The sequence below is a fragment of the Coregonus lavaretus genome (genome assembly GCF_964263955.1).
Source record: "Coregonus lavaretus genome assembly, chromosome: 3".
Classification (NCBI taxonomy): domain Eukaryota; kingdom Metazoa; phylum Chordata; class Actinopteri; order Salmoniformes; family Salmonidae; genus Coregonus; species Coregonus lavaretus.
The window spans coordinates 49,228,878-49,253,982 of NC_139990.1; the positions used below are offsets into that span (position 1 = coordinate 49,228,878).

Genomic DNA, 25,105 nt, shown 5'->3' on the forward strand with positions numbered 1-25,105 from the left:
AAGACCTAACTTGTAGCTGTCTTTCTGTTGCCCTCTGTCTGAAAGACCTAACTTGTAGCTGTCTTTCTGTTGCCCTCTGTCTGAAAGACATAACTTGTAGCTGTCTTTGGCACCTCTTCACCACCACTTGCCACTTAGCCATTAGGTGGTGTGTGTGTGTGTGTGTGTGACTGTGTTCGTGTCACGGTCGTCTGCACTAATGTACAGTGACGGGGTGCTTTTTCAATTGCACACTTTGGATGGCTGTCTTAGGGCAAGGTATGCGCTAAGTGATGAGCTGAACTGTCTACACACACTAGAGTTGTAACGATTATGGAATTTTGGGTAACGATTAATTGTCATGCAAATGGTCACGGTTATTGTCATTTTTGTTGCAAAAATGTTGTGAGCTTATAATGCATCTGTAAAAATTAGTTACGACATACCTAATGAATACCACACAGCTTTGGTGACACCCCTGTCTAAAAAACCAATGGAATTGACCACTTGGGAACTTTTGGAAATGAACCTTCTCCTTCCGATTGTGCCATTCTGCTTGTAAAATTATTAGAAACTTTCCCACTTCATGTAAAAATAGAAAAACTGCTATTGAGTAAACAATCTACTTGAATATAAAGTTGAATCCCCTCTCTACTAAAATGAATATATTATAACGATTATAATTTTTAGTTCAAGGTTATTGTCCTTAATTGTCGGTTACATGATTATACGATAATTGTGCCAAGCCTCAAACACACACACACACAAACCTCTAGTTGGATTGACAGATTAACTGCAACCTCCTTATTAATGTTGTCTTACTCAAATTGCACACCACTCTGTTTCAAATAGTCTACCTCAACGCTGAGGGAGAGGTATGGTTAGGCTACCTCAACGCTGAGGGAGAGGTATGGTTAGGCTACCTCAACGCTGAGGGAGAGGTATGGTTAGGCTACCTCAACGCTGAGGCAGAGGTATGGTTAGGCTACCTCAACGCTGAGGGAGAGGTATGGTTAGGCTACCTCAACGCTGAGGGAGAGGTATGGTTAGGCTACCTCAACGCTGAGGCAGAGGTATGGTTAGGCTACCTCAACGCTGAGGCAGAGGTATGGTTAGGCTACCTCAACGCTGAGGCAGAGGTATGGTTAGGCTACCTCAACGCTGAGGCAGAGGTATGGTTAGGCTACCTCAACGCTGAGGCAGAGGTATGGTTAGGCTACCTCAACGCTGAGGGAGAGGTATGGTTAGGCTACCTCAACGCTGAGGCAGAGGTATGGTTAGGCTACCTCAACGCTGAGGGAGAGGTATGGTTAGGCTACCTCAACGCTGAGGGAGAGGTATGGTTAGGCTACCTCAATGCTGAGGGAGAGGTATGGTTAGGCTACCTCAACACTGAGGGAGATGGTGTACTTAAACTCTCTCTCCCTCTCCCTGAATAGGTTCAGAGAGCCAGGGCTTTGATTTATACTGGACGCCATATATAAACTGCACCCAAGATCTTCACTGACCCTCTTTACAACACCACTGGTCACCTGTGAGCGTGCGTGTGTGCGTGCTTGTACACAATTAATTCCAGAGTGTGTATGAGGAGTACAGGCATGTGTGGGGGCAGGGCTTCCTATCCACAGGAACAAGAGCATGACATTGGTGTTATCACCACCACGGCACACACTGATAAGAGAGGAGAAACTGTGTACTCTCTGTTTTTGTGTGTTTCAGTGAGAGAGAGAGGCAGCGGGATAATTAAAGTTAGTCTGTAAGTGAAAGAGGGAGAGGAGGAGAGAGAACGAGTGGGAACGGGGTCAGTGCCTGTTGTTGTAGTTGGTTGGTTATAAGTGCAAAGGAGACATGTTAATGAGGCATGCAGTGTAACGACCTAGTGATGAGAGCTGACCATGTTAATGAGGCATGCAGTGTAATGACCTAGTGATGAGAGCTGACCATGTTAATGAGGCATGCAGTGTAATGACCTAGTGATGAGAGCTGACCATGTTAATGAGGCATGCAGTGTAATGACCTAGTGATGAGAGCTGACCATGTTAATGAGGCATGCAGTGTAATGACCTAGTGATGAGAGCTGACCATGTTAATGAGGCATGCAGTGTAACGACCTAGTGATGAGAGCTGACCATGTTAATGAGGCATGCAGTGTAATGACCTAGTGATGAGAGCTGACCATGTTAATGAGGCATGCAGTGTAACGACCTAGTGATGAGAGCTGACCATGTTAATGAGGCATGCAGTGTAATGACCTAGTGATGAGAGCTGACCATGTTAATGAGGCATGCAGTGTAATGACCTAGTGATGAGAGCTGACCATGTTAATGAGGCATGCAGTGTAACGACCTAGTGATGAGAGCTGACCATGTTAATGAGGCATGCAGTGTAACGACCTAGTGATGAGAGCTGACCATGTTAATGAGGCATGCAGTGTAATGACCTAGTGATGAGAGCTGACGTGGCACAGGTAACCATAGAGCGAGACGGTGAGGGAGACTGGAACTCCTGAGACATTTCAACACATGGACATGAACAGTCAGACATCAACAGTCTAAAAACATCAGAGATGAAGATCAAGTGAGAAAGGGGCATGGAGAGAGGGAGGGAGGGAGACTGAGTTGACGGAATGAGGGAAACAGAGGGAGGATCATTCACAAGGAGTGGCTGTGGATCATGTGTGATCACAGTTGAGTGATCTAATAAAGATCCTAGATTGAGGAAGGAGACTCACCTTTGCTGGGCTGGTTGGGCAGGGCTGGCCTAGGCAGGGATTTCTAAGGAAAAGAGGAAACTAAACCAAGTGGAAGTAAAGAGAGAGCGAGGAGTACACTGGGAGAAGTGTGTGACACACACACGTAAGGGGAGTCAGAGAGTGGGAAGTAGTGTGTGTGTTTCCAGTTTAATGAATAATGAAGGTCAATAAGAACAAAGTCCGTTCTAAAGCAACTCCACTGAGACTCATTCTCTCACACACCTTTGTAACTTGCAAACACAATACAAACACACACAGTCCACCCTCTCTTTCTCTGTGTCTGCATGACATTCATACCAGTCAGATATTCAGTTTACATACTTTCCCGGGAGAGCAAACAATAAATGACTGCTGTCACATTCACTTCTTTAAAGTATGAGACTTGGAATAGCTGTACTGATATTCTCTCTCTCTCTCTGTCTCTCTGTGTGTCTCTCTCTCTCTCTCCAGTATGAGTACTCCGTCGTCAGGTCGTAAGAGCCCCGTGGACTACGGGGTTCAGATCCGCTTCATCAGCGACTCTGGAGGGGGGATCCCCTCAACCCAGCCCAGACCCAAGCCCCCCTCCACTTCGAAGTACGGGGTGGCTGTCAGGGTCCAGGGCATCGCCGGACAGCCCTATGTGGTTCTGAAGGACGGGGGCCCGAAGGGAGATTCGTACGGGGTGCAGCTCCGTACCCACTACCCCCCGGGTTGCAGCAGTCTGCCCCGCAGGAGAGACAGAGAGGAGGGAGGGGGGCAGGGAGGAGCGGGAGAGGGGGGAGGAGGAGGGCAGGGAGGGGCGCTACGCAGGGCACAGTCACATGGTTCATTACTGGAGAGTGAGGGGGGAGGAGGATTTGGGAGACCACCAGGGGATGGGAGGTCTGGTAGCTATGGGAACCTGGATGGAGGGATTGGGGTCGCGGAAGAGAGAACGGATGGAGGAGGGGTGAGGGAGGGGGGTATGGAGAGCAATGTAATGTGTGGGTCGTATCAGTCCGGGCTCAATGGGTCACTGGGGAGGGGAGGGGGGAGTCAGTATGCCCTTGACCTCCATCCTTCCCAAACAGTGCAGCCCCCCCTGACCACGGCAAACCCCCACCCCCAGACCACCCCTTACCCAGCACAGCCCCACCGCCAGAACCCTGTCAACAGACTGATCAGCAGGTTTGACGGCAGCAGCAGTACCAGAGGACAACTGAGGGGGCGCTCTCCTGTAGCAGAGGACCCTAGAGACACCACCTCCCCTTCCCACGCCCCCAACCCCTACTCCTCCCCTCCCTCCTCCACTCACTGCAGCCTGGGGCAGGGCCAAGGCTCCGTCGGCAAGGCAATGGTCCAACCAGCCAATCCGTGGGCTCCGCCAGGGAGGTTTGTCGCTGTGGAGACGCCGTCAGCCAATCGGACAGACCCTCTGGTAAGAGACTGGACAAGAGGGGAGAGCGATTACTAACTAGTACACTATCAATACCTCCAGTAAAGTTTAAAAACGTACTAACACTGAGCTCTGTCTAAAGGTGACCCCTGACCTTCTGCTTCAGAGTTCAGAGGTCACCAGTGAGGAGGAGCAGGTCATGCAGACCATCTACAACATCCTCAGAGAAGGGTACAGCATTTATCTTACTGTGTCATTCACCATTACTTCAGGCCAGTTATCAACATCCTTCTGACCATGTGTGTTTGACCTGTTTTTCTTCACCCCTCAGGACTAGTGAGAGTGACTCGATCATCAGACACAAAGTCAGGGTGATTTTCCAGAAGATCCAGGGACTCAAGGTACTTTAATATACATCTCTATACACCTCAGTAGTACTGGACTCAAGAATTCATACCCTTTGACTTATTCTACATTTGTGACCACAGGCTCGATTCAGTCCTATGTAGCAAAATTTGAAATAGTGTTTTTTACATTGGATAAAAGTAGAGATTCAGAGCTAGAAAATGGTATGTCATACACTACAGATGAGGAACAATGGGAAAGTAATTCTGCTTTGAAGGTTGATAAACTTGTAACCTCAATTTTGAGAAAATGACCCTTGAATGTTTTGGTACAGCTACTGGAGAGCTCTTCTTTGTCTACACCCATTCAGAATCGTTCACACCCTCTTAAGCTTTAGCCCCACCCATCTCTTTAAGGATTCACATGTGAGGCCATGTACTTAACAACCAAAGATTTCAAGACTAAAGGCTGGTTTATACTACGGGTGTGTTCGTCTGAGTCTGTGGTCTGTGGTCCTCTGTAGCTCAGCTGGTAGAGCACGGCGCTTGTAACGCCAAGGTAGTGGGTTCGATCCCCGGGACCACCCATACACAAAAAATGTATGCACGCATGACTGTAAGTCGCTTTGGATAAAAGCGTCTGCTAAATGGCATATTATTATTATTTTTATTATTCGTAAATTTAATCTGGAGTGTGCTCTGGGCATTCGTAAACTGAGCGTTGTCAGATTGTCCGTTCGTAAATTCAGAGCGTTTCGCTCTCGGGAGCGTTCAGAGCGCACACTGGACGCTCTGGCCGAAGAGTTGATCCGAGCGTTCTGTCCTAACAGCAGTCAAGCACCCAAGCTAACTGGCTAACGTTGGCTAGCTTGCTAGCTACTTCCAGACACAAATGAGAGAACAGCTCACTCTGACCAGTTTACTCGCCCTAGCAGAGCTGGTTAGGCTGTTTTTATGTTATTCAGAGCGTTGGTGACTGCAACTGTGCTGCTGGCAACAATTTAATTACGCTTTTTTGCCAATGTTTACTGACACCGGCCATATTCAACGGCTGTTGAGCGTTCGTAATTTCGTCAGTTATTCTGCGCTCTGGCACACTCAGACGAGAGTGCTCTGAAATCGGAGTAGATAGCCAGAGCGAATTTACCAGCTACGTCTATCGACAGTTGTCGCAGTGACGTGAACATTCTATTGAAATGGTTACTTGCATAGTGGAGTCTTTTGTTTAGACATGTACAGTGGGGAGAACAAGTATTTAATACACTGCCGATTTTGCAGGTTTTCCTACTTACAAAGCATGTAGAGGTCTGTAATTTTTATCATAGGTACACTTCAACTGTGAGAGACGGAATCTAAAACAAAAATCCAGAAAATCACATTGTATGATTTTTAAGTAATTAATTTGCATTTTATTGCATGACATAAGTATTTGATCACCTACCAACCAGTAAGAATACTGGCTCTCACAGACCTGTTCGTTTTTCTTTAAGAAGCCCTCCTGTTCTCCACTCATTACCTATATTAACTGCAACTGTTTGAACTCGTTACCTGTATAAAAGACACCTGTCCACACATTCAATCAAACATACTCCAACCTCTCCACAATGGCCAATACCCGAGAGCTGTGTAAGGACATCAGGGATAAAATTGTAGACCTGCACAAGGCTGGGATGGGCTACAGGACAATAGGCAAGCAGCTTGGTGAGAAGGCAACAACTGTTGGCGCAATTATTAGAAAATGGAAGAAGTTCAAGATGACGGTCAATCACCCTCGGTCTGGGGCTCCATGCAAGATCTCATCTCGTGGGGCATCAATGATCATGAGGAAGGTGAGGGATCAGCCCAGAACTACACGGCAGGACCTGGTCAATGACCTGAAGAGAGCTGGGACCACAGTCTCAAAGAAAACCATTAGTAACACACTACGCCGTCATGGATTAAAATCCTGCAGCGCACGCAAGGTCCCCCTGCTCAAGCCAGCGCATGTCCAGGCCCGTCTGAAGTTTGCCAATGACCATCTGGATGATCCAGAGGAGGAATGGGAGAAGGTCATGTGGTCTGAAGAGACAAAAATAGAGCTTTTTGGTCTAAACTCCACTCGCCGTGTTTGGAGGAAGAAGAAGGATGAGTACAACCCCAAGAACACCATCCCAACCGTGAAGCATGGAGGTGGAAACATCATTCTTTGGGGATGCTTTTCTGCAAAGGGGACAGGACAACTGCACCGTATTGAGGGGAGGATGGATGGGGCCATGTATCGCGAGATCTTGGCCAACAACCTCCTTCCCTCAGTAAGAGCATTGAAGATGGGTCGTGGCTGGGTCTTCCAGCATGACAACGACCCGAAACACACAGCCAGGGCAACTAAGGAGTGGCTCTGTAAGAAGCATCTCAAAGTCCTGGAGTGGCCTAGCCAGTCTCCAGACCTGAACCCAATAGAAAATCTTTGGAGGGAGCTGAAAGTCTGTATTACCGAGCGACAGCCCCGAAACCTGAAGGATCTGGAGAAGGTCTGTATGGAGGAGTGGGCCAAAATCCCTGCTGCAGTGTGTGCAAACCTGGTCAAGACCTACAGGAAACGTATGATCTCTGTAATTGCAAACAAAGGTTTCTGTACCAAATATTAAGTTCTGCTTTTCTGATGTATCAAATACTTATGTCATGCAATAAAATGCAAATTAATTACTTAAAAATCATACAATGTGATTTTCTGGATTTTTGTTTTAGATTCCGTCTCTCACAGTTGAAGTGTACCTATGATAAAAATGACAGACCTCTACATGCTTTGTAAGTAGGAAAACCTGCAAAATCGGCAATGTATCAAATACTTGTTCTCCCCACTGTAGCTAGCTAACTAGTGAAGCAATGAACCATAATCCCAACTCATAAGGTTACTACCCTGCATGAATCTGCAGGTAGCTAACCAACCAGGTTCAATGTTACCTAGCTAAAATTATGCTATAACTAGCAATGCAAATGGCTCTGAGATACGAATAATATTACTACACAGATCAAACACGTAACATTAGCTACCGAGCCAGCCAGCTAACGTTAGCTAGCTAACGGTACACTTTAACTTGAAATGAAAATGAGTTTCTGACAAAATTAGAAACGTGTAATATCTGAAAATGTAGCTAGCTAGACTCTCTTACCCGTATACATGGATGCTTCTCCCTCTCTGTCACGGATGCCATGGTTGTTCTTAGTTTGAAGATGTAATCCAGAGACAGGTGTTTGATACCACAGCCTTCTGTGTGTTGTCTTTTTGACTCCGTCTGCATATTTGCAATCAAACGCCAGAATTTTCTCCATCTCCTTAGCTATCATACTCTAATTCCACTGATTTCAAAACTCAGTCCTCCAGAAATTGTAGAGCAACATTTATGAAGTTCTACTACGTGATATCTTTCAAACAAGCCGTGTTAGAAAGGATTACCTACACATACCGACCAGCTCACGTTATAGACAGAAGCGTGCTACATGGCAGACCAATCCGAACTCATCTCTCGGCATGTCCAGCCCACTCATTATCTCAGCCAATCATGGCTAGCGGGAAGGTTGCTGTCTTTTTCGGTGGCTAAACCAACTAGGCTCGTAATGTTAACAATTTTATTCATATTTACAGATGGCATACAAGTTTGTTATTAAGGCACATGAAAGTGCACATGTTCCAGAAGGCATTTCTGGCCAAAAACGCATTTTGATAAAAAATTACTTTACGTTCAAATGGCTCTCCTGTGTAGTGACGCGCGACATATGCCTAGTTTCCTCAAACGAGTCACATTTTGTTGTGTTACAGCCTGATTTCAAAATGGATTAATGCTGCAATATGTAACTTTTTGGGCGACCTGACCAAATTCACATAGAAATGGGAGCTATAGATCTGTCATCCTCATTGAAAGCAAGTCTAAGAAGCGGTAGATCTGTTCTATGTACGTCTTTTACTTTACTTGCGTCTTTTACTTTCGGTTTTGTACACCAGCTGAACATTTGTATTTATTTGCAAAGATATTTCACAACGGTTTAGATGGTACAATGATTCTCGACATTATACATTGCTTGTTTTGTCACAAACTGAAATTAGGCAAACTATTAGAATTTTAGCAAGCAGGAAATGGCGGAGCAATTTCTGCATATTGCAACTTGAAATATATATTTTTTCTAAACCATCTACACAATTTTTTGTTGTTGATTGTTTTGCAAATGAAATGCATAAATATCATAAGTATTCACACCACTTTGCTATGACACTCCAAATTGAGCACAGGTGTATCCAATTTCCTTTGATCATCATTGATGTCACTACAACTTGGAGCACACCTGTGGCCAATTCAATTGTTTGGACATGATTTAGAAAGAAACACACCTGTCTATATAGGGTCGTCTATATATAGGGGCCTACAGTTGACAGTGCATGTCAGAGCAGAAACTATACCATTAAGTCCAAGGAACTGTCTCTCCGAAAATAGAATTGTGATGAGGCATATGTCTGGGGAAGGGTATAAAACAATTTTTAGTGTTGAAAGTTTCTAAGAGCACAGTGGTCTCCATCATTGGGAAATTGAAAAAATATGGAACTACCCAGACTCTGCCTAGAGCTGGCCATCCAACCAAATTGAGCAATCAGGCAAAAATTACTTTGGTCAGGGAGATGACCAAGAACCCAATGACCACTCTGACAGAACTACAGAGTTCCTTGGCTGAGATGGGAGAACCTGCCAGAAGGACAACAGCCACTTCACACCATTCTGGGCTTTATGGGAGTGGCCAGACGGAAGCCACTCCTGAGAAAAAAGACACACCTGGAGCACACCTGGAGTTTGCAAAAAGGCATGTGAAAGACTGCATAAGGCAAAATATTATGTGGTCTGAAAATATTTGAACTCTTTGGCCTGAATGCAAAGCACTATGTCTGGAGAAAACCAGGCACAACTCATCACCCGTGTAACACCATCCATACCGTGAAGCATGGTGGTGGCAGCATCAAATGAAATTGTATTTGTCACATACACGTGTTTAGCAGATGTTATTGCGGGTGTAGCGAAATGCATCATGCTATGGGGATGTTTTTCAGCGGCAGGGACTGGGAGACTGGTAAGGATAGAGGGAACAATGAATGGAGCCAAATACAAGCAAATTCTTGATGAGAACCTGCTTCAGAGTGCAAATGACCTTAGACTGGGGCGAAGATTTATGTTCCAACAGGACAATAACCCAAGCATACAGCCAAAGCAACGCTGGAATGGCTTCAGAACAAGAATGTGAAGGTCCTTGAGTGGCCCAGCCAAAGCCCAGACTTAAATCCCATTTGAAAATATGTGGAAAAACTTGAAGATTGCTATTCACAGCTGCTCCCCCATCTAACTTAACAGAGTTTGAGAAAATCTGCAAGGAGGAATGGCTGAAAATCCACAAATCCAGATGTGCAAAGCTGAGGAGATGTGATGTGTGGGGGTGCTTTTGCTGTTGACAATGTCAGTGATTTATTTAGAATTCAAGGCACACCTAACCAGCATGGCTGCCACAGCATTCTGCAGCGATACACCATCCCATCTGGTTTTGCCCTTAGTGGGACTATCATTTATTTTTCAACAGGACAATGACCCAACACACCTCCAGGCTGTGTAAGGGCTATTTGACCAAGAAGGAGAGTGATGGAGTGCTGCATCAGATGACCTGGCCTCCACAATCACCCGACCTCAACCCAATTGAGATGGTTTGGGATGAGTTGGACCACTGAGTGAAGGAAAAGCAGCCAACAAGTGCTAAGCGTATGTGGGAACTCCTTCAAGACTGTTGGAAAAGCATTCCAGGTTAAGCTGGTTGAGAGAATGCCAAGAGTGTGCAAAGCTGTCATCAAGGCAAAGGGTGGCTACTTTAAAGAATCTCAAATATAAAATATATATTTTGATTTAACACTTTTTTACTACATGATTCCATATGTGTTATTTCATAGTTTTGATGTCTTCACTATTATTCTACAATGTAGAAAATAATAAAAATAAAGAAACCCTTGAATGAGTAGGAGTGTCCAAACTCTTGACTGGTACTGTGTATCTACAGAAATAAGGCAGATCCTGCTTGTGTTGCCTGTTTGGTTGATAGCCTACTGATTCCGTGAGCACCAAGCCTCACGCAACCATTTCACAAATCCGTCTGTTTGTAATCTTTACTATGCTGTAATAAGGGCTTTACACTTTTTTTTCATTAGACCAGCCTCTCTGGTATTATTGATTTAGTGTTTACAGTGTTCCAAATTGTCCGAAAAAAAAAATATATTTATAATAATAACCCTATTTTTCCTTGATCTTGTTGTTGTTGTTATTATTATGATCAGCATTATAATAATAAGTAATGTCATTATCATTACTAGGCTTAGTATAGCAGCCTTGTATAGCCACCATCGAGCTGTAGGCCTAAGAGCACATCCTGTTTAGTCTTAATACCGTAACTTACTTAGGCCTATATTTCAATAGTTACAGTTGAAGTCGGAAGTTTACATACACCTTAGCTAAATACATTTAAACTCAGTTTTTCACAATTCCTGACATTTAATCCTAGTAAAAAATTCCCTGTCTTAGGTCAGTCAGGATCACCACTTTATTTTAAGAATGTGAAATGTCAGAATAATAGTAGAGAAAATGATTTATTTGAGCTTTTATTTATTTCATCACATTCCCAGTGGGTCAGAAGTTTACATGCACTCAATTAGTATTTGGTAGCATTGCCTTTAAATTGTTTAACTTGGGTCAAACGTTTCGGGTAGCCTTCCACAAGCTTCCCACAAAAGGTTGGGTGAATTTTGGCCCATTCCTCCTGACAGAGCTGGTGTAACTGAGTCAGGTTTGTAGGCCTCCTTGCTCGCACACGCTTTTTCAGTTCTGCCCACACATTTTCTATAGGATTGAGGTCAGGGCTTTGTGATGGCCACTCCAATACCTTGACTTTGTTGTCCTTAAGCCATTTTGCCACAACTTTGGAAGTATGCTTGGGGTCATTGTCCATTTGGAAGACCCATTTGCGACCAAGCTTTAACTTCCTGACTGATGTCTTGAGATGTTGCTTCAATATGTCCACATAATTTTCCTTCCTCATGATGCCATCTATTTTGTGAAGTACACCAGTCCCTCCTGCAGCAAAGCACCCCCACAGCATGATGCTTCCACCCCCATGCTTCACGGTTGGGATGATGTTCTTTGGCTTGCAAGCTACCCCCTTTTTCCTTCAAACATAACAATGGTCATTATGGCCAAACAGTTCTATTTTTGTTTCATCAGACCAGAGGGTATTTCTCCAATAAGTACGATCTTTGTCCCCATGTGCAGTTGCAAACCGTAGTCTGGCTTTTTTATAGCGGTTTTGGAGCAGTGGCTTCTTCCTTACTGAGCGGCCTTTCAGGTTATGTCGATATAGGACTCGTTTTACTGTGGATATAGAAACTTTTGTACCTGTTTCCTCCAGCATATTGACAAGGTCCTTTGCTTTTGTTCTGGGATTGATTTGCACTTTTCGCACCAAAGTACGTTCATCTCTAGGAGACAGAACGCGTCTCCTTCCTGAGCGGTATGACTGCTGCGTGGTCCCATGGTGTTTATACTTGCATACTATTGTTTGTACAGATGAACGTGGTACCATCAGGCATTTGGAAATTGCTCCCAAGGATGACCCAGACTTGTGGAGGTCTACAGGTACACCTCCAATTGACTCAAATGATGTCAATTAGCCTATCAGAAGCTTCTAAAGCCATGACATCATTTTCTGGAATTTTCCAAGCTGTTTAAAGGCACAGTCAATTTAGTGTATGTAAACTTCTGACCCACTGTAATTGTGAGACAGTGAATTATAAATGAAATAATCTGTCTGTAAACAATTGTTGGACAAATTACTTGTGTCATGCACAAAGTAGATGTCCTAACCGACTTGTCAAAACTATAGTTTGTTAACAAGAAATGTGTAGAGTGGTTCAAAAACTAGTTTTAATGACTCCAACCTAAGTGTATGTAAACTTCCGACTTCAACTGTATATAGGCTACTGTATCAATCAATCATTTATTCGTTCATGTCATCACACAGCATATGAGTTATTCATGATGTGAAATGCAATCAAGCATTTTAGATTGAAAATGAAATAACAAAGCGACCATTGAATAATTAGCGTAAACAATAAATGGGCCTAAACCGTTACATTTCGGGAAATTACATTCACGAATTAATGCGACTGTTTTTAGTGTTTGCTGTAATAAAGGCTTGACAAAAAAACAAAAAATGACTCCGGTACACTTATCTTATTTAGTGTTGTTTACATTGTTCCAAACGGTGATAAAAATTATATTGTAATCTATACAGCACCTGTTTGGCATACATAAGCCTAATATGCACGCAGCTCTTGCTCCTTACCTTCTTTTTCTTGATCTCCAGTATTTTCCACAACTAGTCACATTTATTCCACACATCTGACTTCCCCTTTACCTCTTGCGCAACCGGTAAACATTCCCCTGTTTCGAGTTTACTTGTCACATCCTCTGCATCCATTTTTCTGTTAATGTGTTCAGAGTTTATAACCAATTTATTGATGTGATTATGATATGCTAAAGGTCAGGCCCTACTGGTCACGTGCATGCGAAGCATACGTGTGTCACGTAAAGAGAACAAGGGTTGAGGGAATAGGGAATGTTTTTTCCTAAACAATTTAGGGATTTCTGTAACAACTTTTCATTCAGAAATGGCTATAATTATGTTTCAGCTTGAGCAACACGGACAGCGCTATACACCCTGATGTTCTGTGGTGGTCGCTGCAGCAGGGAGGAGAGCGAGACAACGGGAGCTAGTCACAAAGTCACTCACTGTCTTTTTTTTTACACAGCGCAGCAAGTCTGAGCCAGTCGGCACAATCAAATCAATTGCAGTCGGACTCCCTCTAATAATTTGTGTCTTAATTATTTCATCAAACAGTTCGCTTAAAGCATCAGACAAGCTCAGTGCTTATAGTTGATTTGATTAAAACACAAATGTCTATAAATGGAAAAATATGATTGGTCGGAAGAACAGACAACTCTTGGTCGACCAATATATATTTTTTCCGGACAGCTGTACTCTGTACACCTCAACAGTACTCTAATATACATCTCTTTACACCTTAGCAGTACTCTAATATACATCTCTATACATCTCAACAGTATTCTAATATACATCTCTATACACCTCAAGGTACTCGTATACACAGTAAGCTCCAAAAGTATTGGGACAATGTCAAATTTTGGGGTTGTTTTGGAGCTGTACTCCAGCACTTTGGATTTGAAATTATACATATCGGATGAATAGTTTAGAAATTACAGCACTTGTTGGACATAGTCCTGTCCCCCTTGTTTTAGGGGACCAAAAGTATTGGAACAAATTCACATATGTGTATTAAAGTGGTAAAAAGTTTAGTATTTGGCCCTATATTCCTAGCACGCAATGATTACATCATGCTTGTGACTACAAACTTGTTGGATGCATTTGCCGTTTGTTTTGGTTGTGTTTGAGATTATTTTGTGCCCAATAGAAATGAATGGTAAATAATGTATTGTGTCATTTTGGAGTCACTTTTATTGTAAATAAGAATAGAATATGTTTCTAAACTCTTCTACATTAATGTGGCTGCTACTATGATTATGCATAGTCCTGAATGAATCATGAATAATGATGAGTCAAAGTTACAGACGCACAAATATCATACCCCCAAGACATGCTAACCTCTTACCTTACAAGAACAGGGGAGGTTAGCATTTTTTTTGGGGGGGGAGATATTTATGCCTCAAACTTTCTCACTCATCATTATTCACGATTCTTTTAGGATTATCAATAATCATGGTAGCGTCCACATTAATGTAGAAGAGTTTAGAAACATATTGTTATTTATAATAAAAGTGACTCCAAAATGACACAATACATTATTTACCATTAATTTCTATTGGGCACAAAATAATCTGAAACACAACCAAAACAAACAGCAAATGCATCCAAGTTTGTAGTCACAAGCTTGATGTAATCAGTGTGTGCTAGGAATATGGGACCAAATACTAAACTTTTGACTACTTTAATACACATGTGTATTTGTCCCAATACTTTTGGTACCTTTAAAATGGGAGGACTATCTACAAAAAGTGCTGTAATTTCTAAACTGTTCACCTGATATGGATGAAAATACCCTCAAATCAAAGCTGACAGTCTGCACTTTACCCTCATAGTCATTGTATCATTTCAAATCCAAAGTGCTGGAGTACTGAGCAAAAATTAATGATGTGGTGTAAAATGTGTCACTCTCCCAATACTTTTGGAGCTCATCTCTATACACCTCAATAGTCCTCTAATATGCATGTCTATATACCTCAATAGTACTCTAATATGCATGTCTATATACCTCAATAGTACTCTAATATGCATGTCTATATACCTCAGTAGTCCTCTAATATACATCTCTATACACCTCAATAGTCCTCTAATATGCATCTCTATACACCTCAATAGTCCTCTAATATGCATGTCTATATACCTCAATAGTACTCTAATATGCATGTCTATATACCTCAGTAGTCCTCTAATATGCATCTCTATACACCTCAGTAGTCCTCTAATATACATCTATATACACCTCAATAGTCCTCTAATATACATCTATATACACCTAAATAGTCCTCTAATATACATCTCTATACACCTCAATAGTCCTCTAATATACATCTCTAGACACCTCAGTCCTCTAATATACATCTCTATACACCTCAATAGTCCTCTAATATACATCTCTAGACACCTCAGTCCTCTAATATACATCTCTATACACCTCAATAGTCCTCTAATATACATAAAATCAAATCAAATGTTATTGGCCACATGTGCCGAATACAACAGGTGCAGACATTATAGTGAAATGCTTACTTACAGCCCTTAACCAACAGTGCATTTATTTTTTATAAAAAAGTAAAATAAAACAACAACAAAAAAGTGTTGAGAGAAAAAAGGGATAAAATAACAGTAGGGAGGCTATATATACAGGGGGGTACCGGTGCAGAGTCAATGTGCGGGGGCACCGGCTAGTTGAAGTAATATGTACATGTGGGTAGGGTTAAAGTGACTATGCATAAATAATTAACAGAGTAGCAGCAGCGTAAAAAGATGGGGTGGGGGTGGGGGGGCAGTGCAAATAGTCCGGGTAGCCATGATTAGCTGTTCAGGTGTCTTATGGCTTGGGGGTAGAAGCTGTTGAGAAGTCTTTTGGACCTAGACTTGGCACTCCGGTACCGCCTGCCGTGCGGTAGCAGAGAGAACAGTCTATGACTAGGGTGGCTGGAGTCTTTGACAATTTTGAGGGCCTTCCTCTGACACCGCCTGGTATAGAGGTCCTGGATGGCAGGAAGCTTGGCCCCAGTGATGTACTGGGCCGTACGCACTACCCTCTGTAGTGCCTTGCGGTCGGAGGCCGAGCAGTTGCCATACCAGGCGGTGATGCAACCAGTCAGGATGCTTTCGATGGTGCAGCTGTATAACGTTTTGAGGTTCTGAGGACCCATGCCAAATCTTTTCAGTCTCCTGAGGGGGAATAGGCTTTGTCGTGCCCTCTTCACGACTGTCTTGGTGTGTTTGGACCATGATAGTTCGTTGGTGATGTGGACACCAAGGAACTTGAAGCTCTCAACCTGTTCCACTACAGCCCTGTCGATGAGAATGGGGGTGTGCTCAGTCCTCTTTTTTTTCCTGTAGTCCACAATCATCTCCTTTGTCTTGGTCACGTTGAGGGAAAGGTTGTTATCCTGGCACCACACGGCCAGGTCTCTGACCTCCACCCTATAGGCTGTCTCATCGTTGTCGGTGATCAGGCCTACCGCTGTTGTGTCGTCGGCAAACTTAATGATGGTGTTGGAGTCGTGCCTGGCCATGCAGTCATGGGTGAACAGAGAGTACAGGAGGGGACTGAGCACGCACCCCTGAGGGGCCCCCGTATTGAGGATCAGTGTGGCAGATGTGTTGTTACCTACCCTTACCACCTGGGGGCGGCCCGTCAGGAAATCCAGGATCCAGTTGCAGAGGGAGGTGTTTAGTTCCAGGATCCTGAGCTTTGAGGGCACTATGGTGTTGAATGCTGAGCTGTAGTCAATGAATAGCATTCTCACGTAGGTGTTCCTCTTGTCCAGGTGGGAAAGGGCAGTGTGGAGTGCAATAGAGATTGCATCATCTGTGGATCTGTTGGGGCGGTATGCAAATTGGAGTGGGTCTAGGGTTTCTGGGATAATGGTGTTGATGTGAGCCATGATCAGCCTTTCAAAGCACTTCATGGCTACAGACGTCAGTACTACGGGTCAGTAGTCATTTAGGCAGGTTATCTTAGTGTCCTTGGGCACGGGGACTATGGTGGTCTGTTTGAAACATGTTGGTATTACAGACTCAGTCAGGGACATGTTGAAAATGTCAGTGAAGACACTTGCCAGTTGGTCAGCACATGCTCGGAGTACACGTCCTGGTAATCCGTCTGCCCTGCGGCCTTGTGAATGTTGACCTACTTAAAAGTCTTACTCACATTGGCTACGGAGAGCGTGATCACATAGTCATCCGGAACAGCTGGTGCTCTCATGCATGCTTCAGTGTTGCTTGCCTCGAAGCGAGCATAGAAGTGGTTTAGCTCGTCTGGAAGTCTTGTGTCACTGGGCAGCTCGCGGCTGTGCTTCCCTTTGTAGTCTGTAATAGTTTTCAAGCCCTGCCACATCCGACGAGCGTCAGAGCCAGTGTAGTACGATTCAATCTTAGTCCTGTATTGACTCTTTGCCTGTTTGATGGTTCGTCAGAGGGCATAGCGGGATTTCTTATAAGCGTCCCGGTTAGAGTCCCGCTCCTTGAAAGCGGCAGCTCTACCCTTTAGCTCAGTGCGGATGTTTCCTGTAATCCATGGCTTCTGGTTGGGGTATGTACGTACGGTCACTGTGGGGATGACATCATCGATGCACTTATTGATGAAGCCAGTGACTGATGTGGTGTACTCCTCAATGCTATCTGAAGAATCCTGGAACATGTTCCAGTCTGTGCTAGCAAAACAGTCCTGTAGCTTAGCATCTGCGTCATCTGACCACTTTTTTTATTAACCGAGTCACTGGTGCTTCCTGCTTTAGTTTTTGCTTATAAGCAGGAAACAGGAGGATAGAGTTATGGTCAGATTTGCCAAATGGAGGGCGAGGGAGAGCTTTGTATGCGTCTCTGTGTGTGGAGTAAAGGTGGTCTAGAGTTTTTTTTTCCTCTGGTTGCACATTTAACATGCTGGTAGAAATTAGGTAGAACGGATTTAAGTTTCCCTGCATTAAAGTCCCCGGCCACTAGGAGCGCTGCCTCTGGATGAGCGTTTTCCTGTTCACTAATGGCCTTATACAGCTCATTCAGTGCAATCTTAATGCCAGCATTGGTTTGTGGTGGTAAATAGACAGCTATGAAAAATATAGATGAAAACTCTCTTGGTAAATAGTGTGGTCTACAGCTTATCATAAGATACTCTACCTCAGGCGAGCAAAACCTCGAGACTTCCTTAGTATTTGATTTTGTGCACCAGCTGTTGTTTACAAATATACACAGACCGCCACCCCTTGTCTTACCGGAGTCAGCCGTTTTATCCTGCCGATGTAGCGTATAGCCCGCTAGCTGAATGTTGTCCATGTCGTTGTTCAGCCACGACTCGGTGAAACATAAGATATTACAGTTTTTAATGTCCCGTTGGTAGGATAACCGTAATCTTAGGTCATCCAATTTATTCTCAAATGATTGAAGATTGGCTAATAGGATTGATGGGAGAGGCAGTTTACTCGCTCGCCGTCGGATCCTTACAAGACACCCCGACCTACGTCCACGATATCTCAGTCTCTCTCTCATGCGAATGACGGGGATTTGGGCCTTGTCGGTTGTCTGTAGGATATCCTTCGCGTCCGCCTCGTTGAAGAAAAAATCTTCGTCCAATACGAGGTGAGTAATCGCTGTCCTGATATCCAGAAGCTCTTTTTGGTTATAAGAGACGATGGCAGAAACATTATGTACAAAATAAATGACAAAACGCGGAAAAACACGCATAATAGTACAATTGGTTAGAGGGCTGTAAAACGGCAGCCATCTTCTCCGGCGCCATTCTGTAGTCTCTATACACTTCAGTAGTACTCTAATATACATCACTATACACCTCAGTAGTACTCTAATATACATCTCTATACACCTCAGTAGTCCTCTAATATACATCTCTATACAGCTCAATAGTCCTATAATATACATCTCTATACAGCTCAATAGTCCTCTAATATACATCACTATACACCTAAATAGTCCTCTAATATACATCTTTATACACCTCAGTAGTCCTCTAATATACATCTCTATACACCTCAGTAGTCCTCTAATATACATCTCTATACACCTCAATAGTCCTCTAATATACATCTCTATACACCTCAATAGTCCTCTAATATACATCTCTATACACCTCCGTAGTACTGCTCATCCGCTTATTTCAGCTTGTCATTGGTGGTGCTAGCTGTCATTCTATGGGGTATCCACTAAAGTCACTCTCTCCTCTCAGCCCGGTGAGAGCTCTGGTGAGGAGTGGAGGAGAGAAAAGAGGGATCTGGAGAGGAAGATGATGGAGCTACAGACCTCCCTACAGGAGGAGAGGAGGGTGAGTGGGGGAGAAAAAGAGGAAGGAGTGATAATTTGGGACGTGATGGAAAGAGCGGAGCGATGGTGTATGTTTGGCACCTAGGGAGCTCTCCCAGTGAGCTGTAATGAGAGAGAGCTGTTTCAACAGTACACACACCAGCTGAGCCCACTGTGTGTGTCTGTGTGTTCTGAGAGGCGCTGCTGTTTTGGTTTTTAGTGGGAGTCTAATCTGAATAAGTGCCATAAAAGCCCTGTAAATGGGCCACAGATTATTTAAAACAGTTTAAACAAACCTGTTGGGTTAAAGGTGGACACACTCACACAGTATTCTATCTGATAATGAGTCATTATGTGTTGGTTTAAGGGAGTTGGGCTGGTATTTAACTCTTAACACCCTATAATCACTTAATCATGGATGCGCAGAACAAGCATAGAGAGAAAATATGTAGAGCACACGTTTCAATAGAGAATCATGCCTGTTCTACAAAACATTTCTAATGGTGTGATTAAAATACTACCTCTCTTTGTCTAATGGTGTAATTAAAATACTACCTCTCTTTGTCTAATGGTGTAATTAAAATACTACCTCTCTTTGTCTAATGGTGTAATTTAAAATACAACCTCTCTTTGTCACCGCCACACTGTCTGATGTTGTTGCTATTTGTGGTTGTCGTCATGTAGCCTACAGTACAGTTTTGTGTGTGCATAGGGCTCTGTGGGCAGGTCTGATCCTGTGTTAAAGGCAGAGCTGGAGTCATGTCTGGATGAGAACATGCAGCTCCAGGAGACTCTGGACAGGAAGAAGACTGAACTACACCAGACACACTCAGAGTGAGTAACAGTGACCAGGACAAATGACCTGGGTAGAAAGAAACAGTGAGTGGAACCAGGCAGGTTGAGACTGATTCCAGGCCGCTGGATCATAGCTAATGGTCCCTGGTGGTTATAAAGTATGGCTTATTGAAAGGTTATTTGTTAGTGTTGAGGTAAAGAGCATCAGATCTGTTTGTAAAATAGATTTTATCTCAATGAGAATAACCTGTATAAATAAAGGTTAAGTTAATAAATCAAATGTCTCTATCAGGCTGAGTCAGTTGCGTATGGAGAGAGAGAGTGCTGAGTCCAGAGTCAGAGAGATGGAGGACCAACTGGTTGAACTGCAGGAGGAGCTGAGGAGAGAGGATGGCAACAAGACGGTAACACAACACAACACACACACACACACATTTGGGTGGTCTTGGTCTTGAGACACAAGATCTTTGTTGTGCACACTCTTTGTAATTGTCCTGTACGAATGTGTTAACTGTGTGTGTTGTGTGTCTACAGGACCTGGTGACGTGCCAAGCGTCTCTGTCTGAGGTGTCCATGTTGAAGCAGAAGCTGGAGGATTCTCTGAGACAGAGAGAGAGGGAGCTGACAGCCCTGAAGGGAGCTCTGAAGGACGAGGTGGCCACGCACGACAAAGAGATCGAGACGCTCCGAGAACAGTACAGCACTGACATGGAGAGACTGAGGAGTACCATGGAGCAGGTGTCACAGGTACACACACACACACACAAGGTTCAAAGTTTATTCACCACATCCACAGGATACAACAGGTGGAAAACAGTACAGTGAAATTTCCCAAGAAGAGCTCTTTCCCAAACGCGCGCGCTGAGGGAGCAGCAGAGCGTAAAGTGATTGAAACCCACTGGACTTGCTTCACACAAAGGAGCATTATAGCAGGAACAACAAGTGATTACACAAAGTTACGTTTGACTGCACAGACAAAGCCACAAGTAGCAGACAAACAGTAGGTCAGCTGATCTCACATTCTTACAGTGACACGTCTTACTCCTCCTCCCCCGCTCTCTCCCCTCCCCCTCTCTCCCCTCCCTCTCTCTCCCCTCCCTCTCTCTCCCCTCCCCCTCTCTCCCCTCCTCCTCCCCCCTCCCTCTCTCTCCCCAGTCTCAGGCGGGTATCGAGGCAGAGCGGTTGCGTGTGAATGCGTCAGTGCGTACTCTACAACAGCAGCTGGAAGACTGCAGGGACGAGAGTGGCCACTGGATGGAGCAGTTTCACAGTACTAGAGATGAACTACGGACCACCAAACAGGAGTGAGTACACGCACACAGGCTCTTCACTCTCTGTTAAACCACTTACGGCTGTGTTAAACCACTTACGGCTGTGTTAAACCACTTACGGCTGTGTTAAACCTTAGCCTACAATTTCCGCATCCCCTCGTGGAAATCGAATTAACATAATAAAAAAATCCCATCGATCCGTCTGTTTAAGCTAGAGTTATGTTTTTTTGTTTTTGCATGGGCTGTGTCTCAATCCACCGCATCCGCTGATATCGCTATTCCGCATCTGCGGTGAAAAGTGGCAGAGCTAGAGCGGTGTTTGTTAGACAATGAGAAATCCCGAAAATTGTACTTCTCACAAAAACTTATGTAGCGTACGAACTATTGAAAGATGAGACGATCACGAAAACAATGGTGTTTTGCTCTAGGACTCTCACAAGACTGGTCTGAAGTCAGTACATCCTCTTCTGACAACTTCTGTCTGAAGCGTCCGAACGGTTTGGGCTACACAAGCCTCACAAGACTCCTCTGAAGGCCCCCGGCCTACCAGTTAAAACAATTAATGGAAATATATATGGAGATAGTTTAGAGCCTAAAAAAAATCTCAGATATAGAACAGACACTTCAGAACAAACTTCGTTTTAGATTTTTTTTTGTACTATCTGTTGTTCCATGTAGTGAATCTGTTATTCAATGTGTTTCTATTGGCTAATAACAGTATTACGAAAATCCATCCAGAATTATTTTTGATACCTTAAGGGGTCTTAAAATTCCAAATCAAATAGCTAAATAATCCTTGGTATGACCATCTTAAAACAACAACCCCCCCCCCTAGCAGTGTAGCTGTCTATAACTGTGTAGTTTGAGTGACATTGTAGTTAAACCAGCTTCCGTGTTTCTCTATTTGACTGACTGTTGACTGAAGAAATTGTGATATCATAGAATGACCTAATTTTAACAATAACAACAAAACACTTTTGAACGACTTTGATGAACTGATATCAGCAATGGAGATTGAACTGTAACGTCTGTGATCAAACTAAACGATGGCTGATCAGTGCTTATCAGTGACTTGATTTATAGATTTTGAAATGGATCTTGTAGTGGTTCAAATGTTGTGTGTTGCAGGATACTGCAGGCTCGTCTGGAGAAAGAGGAGCTTGAGGAAGAGCTGAATGAACTACAGGAGAGAGTCAACACCATGAAACAGCAGATACCAGACCCCAGTCATACACACACACTCAACCAGGTACACACACACACTGATACTGACAAACACACACACTCAACAAGGTACACACTGACACTGTTCTCCGCTGTCCTTTCAGGAGCTGCAGAGTTTGCGTGCCGATCTGCAGCAGGCCCAATCAGAGGTAGAGAAGAAAAGGGCGGAGCTCGATAAAAAGGTAATGGAGGTAATCTCCCTGAAGAAGGCCAACCAGGAGCAGGAGGCGGAGCTGAAGTATGAGATGGACAGGCTGAGGGACCAATCAAATCGAGCCAAAGAGGATCTGGCCAAGGCCCAGGAGAAAACCAAACGGGTGTGTGTTGTGTAGTACCAGCTACAGTGAGGGGAAAAAAGTATTTGATCCCCTGCTGATTTTGTACGTTTGCCCACTGACAAAGAAATGATCAGTCTATAATTTTAATGGTAGGTTTATTTCAACAGTGAGAGACAGAATAACAACAAAATAATCCAGAAAAACTGTTGTAGACACACATTTATAGACACACATGTTATAAATTGATTTGCATTTTAATGAGGGAAATAAGAATTTGACCCCTCTGCAAAACATGACTTAGTACTTGGTGGCAAAACCCTTGTTGGCATTCACAGAGGTCAGACGTTTCTTGTAGTTGGCCACCAGGTTTGCACACATCTCAGGAGGGATTTTGTCCCACTCCTCTTTGCAGATCTTCTCCAAGTCATTAAGGTTTCGAGGCTGACGTTTGGCAACTCGAACCTTCAGCTCCCTCCACAGATTTTCTATGGGATTAAGGTCTGGAGACTGGCTAGGCCACTCCAGGACCTTAATGTGCTTCTTCTTGAGCCACTCCTTTGTTGCCTTGGCCGTGTGTTTTGGGTCATTGTCATGCTGGAATACCCATCCACAACCCGTTTTCAATGCCCTGGCTGAGGGAAGGAGGTTCTCACCCAAGATTTGACGGTACATGGCCCCGTCCATTGTCCCTTTGATGCGGTGAAGTTGTCCTGTCCCCTTAGCAGAAAAACACCCCCAAAGCATAATGTTTCCACCTCCATGTTTGACGGTGGGGATGGTGTTCTTGGGGTCATAGGCAGCATTCCTCCTCCTCCAAACACAGCGAGTTGAGTTGATGCCAAAGAGCTCGATTTTGGTCTCATCTCACCACAACACTTTAACGCAGTTCTCCGCTGAATCATTCAGATGTTCATTGGCAAACTTCAGACGGGCCTGTATATGTGCTTTCTTGAGCAGAGGGACCTTGCGGGCGCTGCAGGATTTCAGACCTTCACGGCGTAGTGTGTTACCAATTGTTTTCTTGGTGACTATGGTCCCAGCTGCCTTGAGATCATTGACAAGATCCTCCCGTGTAGTTCTGGGCTGATTCCTCACCGTTCTCATGATCATTGCAACTCCATGAGGTGAGATCTTGCATGGAGCCCCAGGCCGAGAGAGATTGACAGTTCTTTTGTGTTTCTTCCATTTGCGAATAATCGCACCAACTGTTGTGACCTTCTCACCAAGCTGCTTGGTGATGGTCTTGTAGCCCATTCCAGCCTTGTGTAGGTCTATAATCTTGTCCCTGACATCCTTGGAGAGCTCTTTGTTCTTGGCCATGGTGGAGAGTTTGGAATCTGATTGATTGATTGCTTCTGTGGACAGGTGTCTTTTATACAGGTAACAAACTGAGATTAGGAGCACTCCCTTTAAGAGTGTGCTCCTAATCTCAGCTCGTTACCTGTATAAAAGACACCTGGGAGCCAGAAATCTTTCTGATTGAGAGGGGGTCAAATACTTATTTCCCTCATTAAAATGAAAATACATTTATAACATTTTTGACATGTGTTTTTCTGGATTTTTTTGTTGTTATTCTGTCTCTCACTGTTCAAATAAACCTACCATTACAATTATAGACTGATCATTTCTTTGTCAGTGGGCAAACGTACAAAATCAGCAGGGGATCAAATACTTTTTTCCCTCACTGTATGTGACTGGGAAAGATGGCCACTTTCCCTCCCTTATGTTCACCATCTCCATCCTTCTCTCAATCACTCACCTCTCCTTTGTTTCTCTCCATAGCTCCCTGACCCGTCGGTAGTGTCTGGCCTGCAGTCAGAGCTGACTGATGCTCATGGGGAGAGAGTTAGACTGGGAGAGAAACTCTCCAGCACTGAGCAGGAGCTGCAGACCAACACAGAGCGGCTGGCCAGAACCCAGACAGAACTAAACGCTCTCAGAGACTCACAGCAGGAGCAGGAGGAGGCTAACACACGCCTCCGAGAGAAACTCTCATGCCTGGAGGTGAGACCTACACACTGCTACACACACAGTCTGTAATACACACACACATTACATAAACTCTTTCTTAGTGGGTGTTAGTTGTGTTTCACAGTATGTAAATGTGCGTGTACCCCCAGGCCCAGCTGGCGTCCAGTGCGTCAGAGAGTTCGGAGGCAGAGCTGTCCCTCCAGGCGGAGTTGAGGGGGCTGAGGCAGGAGCTTGACGAGGCCAGGAGAGGAGCCTCTCGGCTGGGCCAGGACCACCGGCAGCTCAGCCTGCGTCTGGAGGAGAGGGAGAAGGAGAGGGACCAGCTCACACACACCAACACACAGCTGGAGGAACAGAGGAGACAGCAGGAGCGGTCCCTGGACAAACTCAATAAGGAGGTGGAGAGTGTCTACATGTTTTTCTGATGCTCTGTGTACTGCATTCAAGTTACAAATGTACAATGTGCAGATACAAAT

General features: G+C 44.2%; 1 protein-coding gene across 1 annotated transcript in view; it reads left to right on the plus strand.

The window, feature by feature from the left end:
- The window catches only part of LOC311107708 (cingulin-like), a gene marked incomplete at its 3' end in the record, with an annotated part of 33,463 nt that extends 8,409 nt beyond the window's left edge, over nt 1-25,054 (plus strand). The window contains exons 2-13 of the mRNA XM_084150227.1: nt 3,182-4,130; nt 4,231-4,319; nt 4,420-4,489; nt 19,017-19,112; nt 19,803-19,924; nt 20,178-20,289; nt 20,420-20,632; nt 21,041-21,189; nt 22,285-22,405; nt 22,485-22,697; nt 24,441-24,662; nt 24,779-25,054. Coding sequence (XP_084006353.1) covers nt 3,183-4,130; nt 4,231-4,319; nt 4,420-4,489; nt 19,017-19,112; nt 19,803-19,924; nt 20,178-20,289; nt 20,420-20,632; nt 21,041-21,189; nt 22,285-22,405; nt 22,485-22,697; nt 24,441-24,662; nt 24,779-25,054 — 2,631 coding nt within the window. The 5' untranslated portion in view covers nt 3,182. The remainder of the gene's footprint in view (nt 1-3,181; nt 4,131-4,230; nt 4,320-4,419; nt 4,490-19,016; nt 19,113-19,802; nt 19,925-20,177; nt 20,290-20,419; nt 20,633-21,040; nt 21,190-22,284; nt 22,406-22,484; nt 22,698-24,440; nt 24,663-24,778) is intronic.
- Nucleotides 25,055-25,105: the final 51 nt, after the last annotated feature.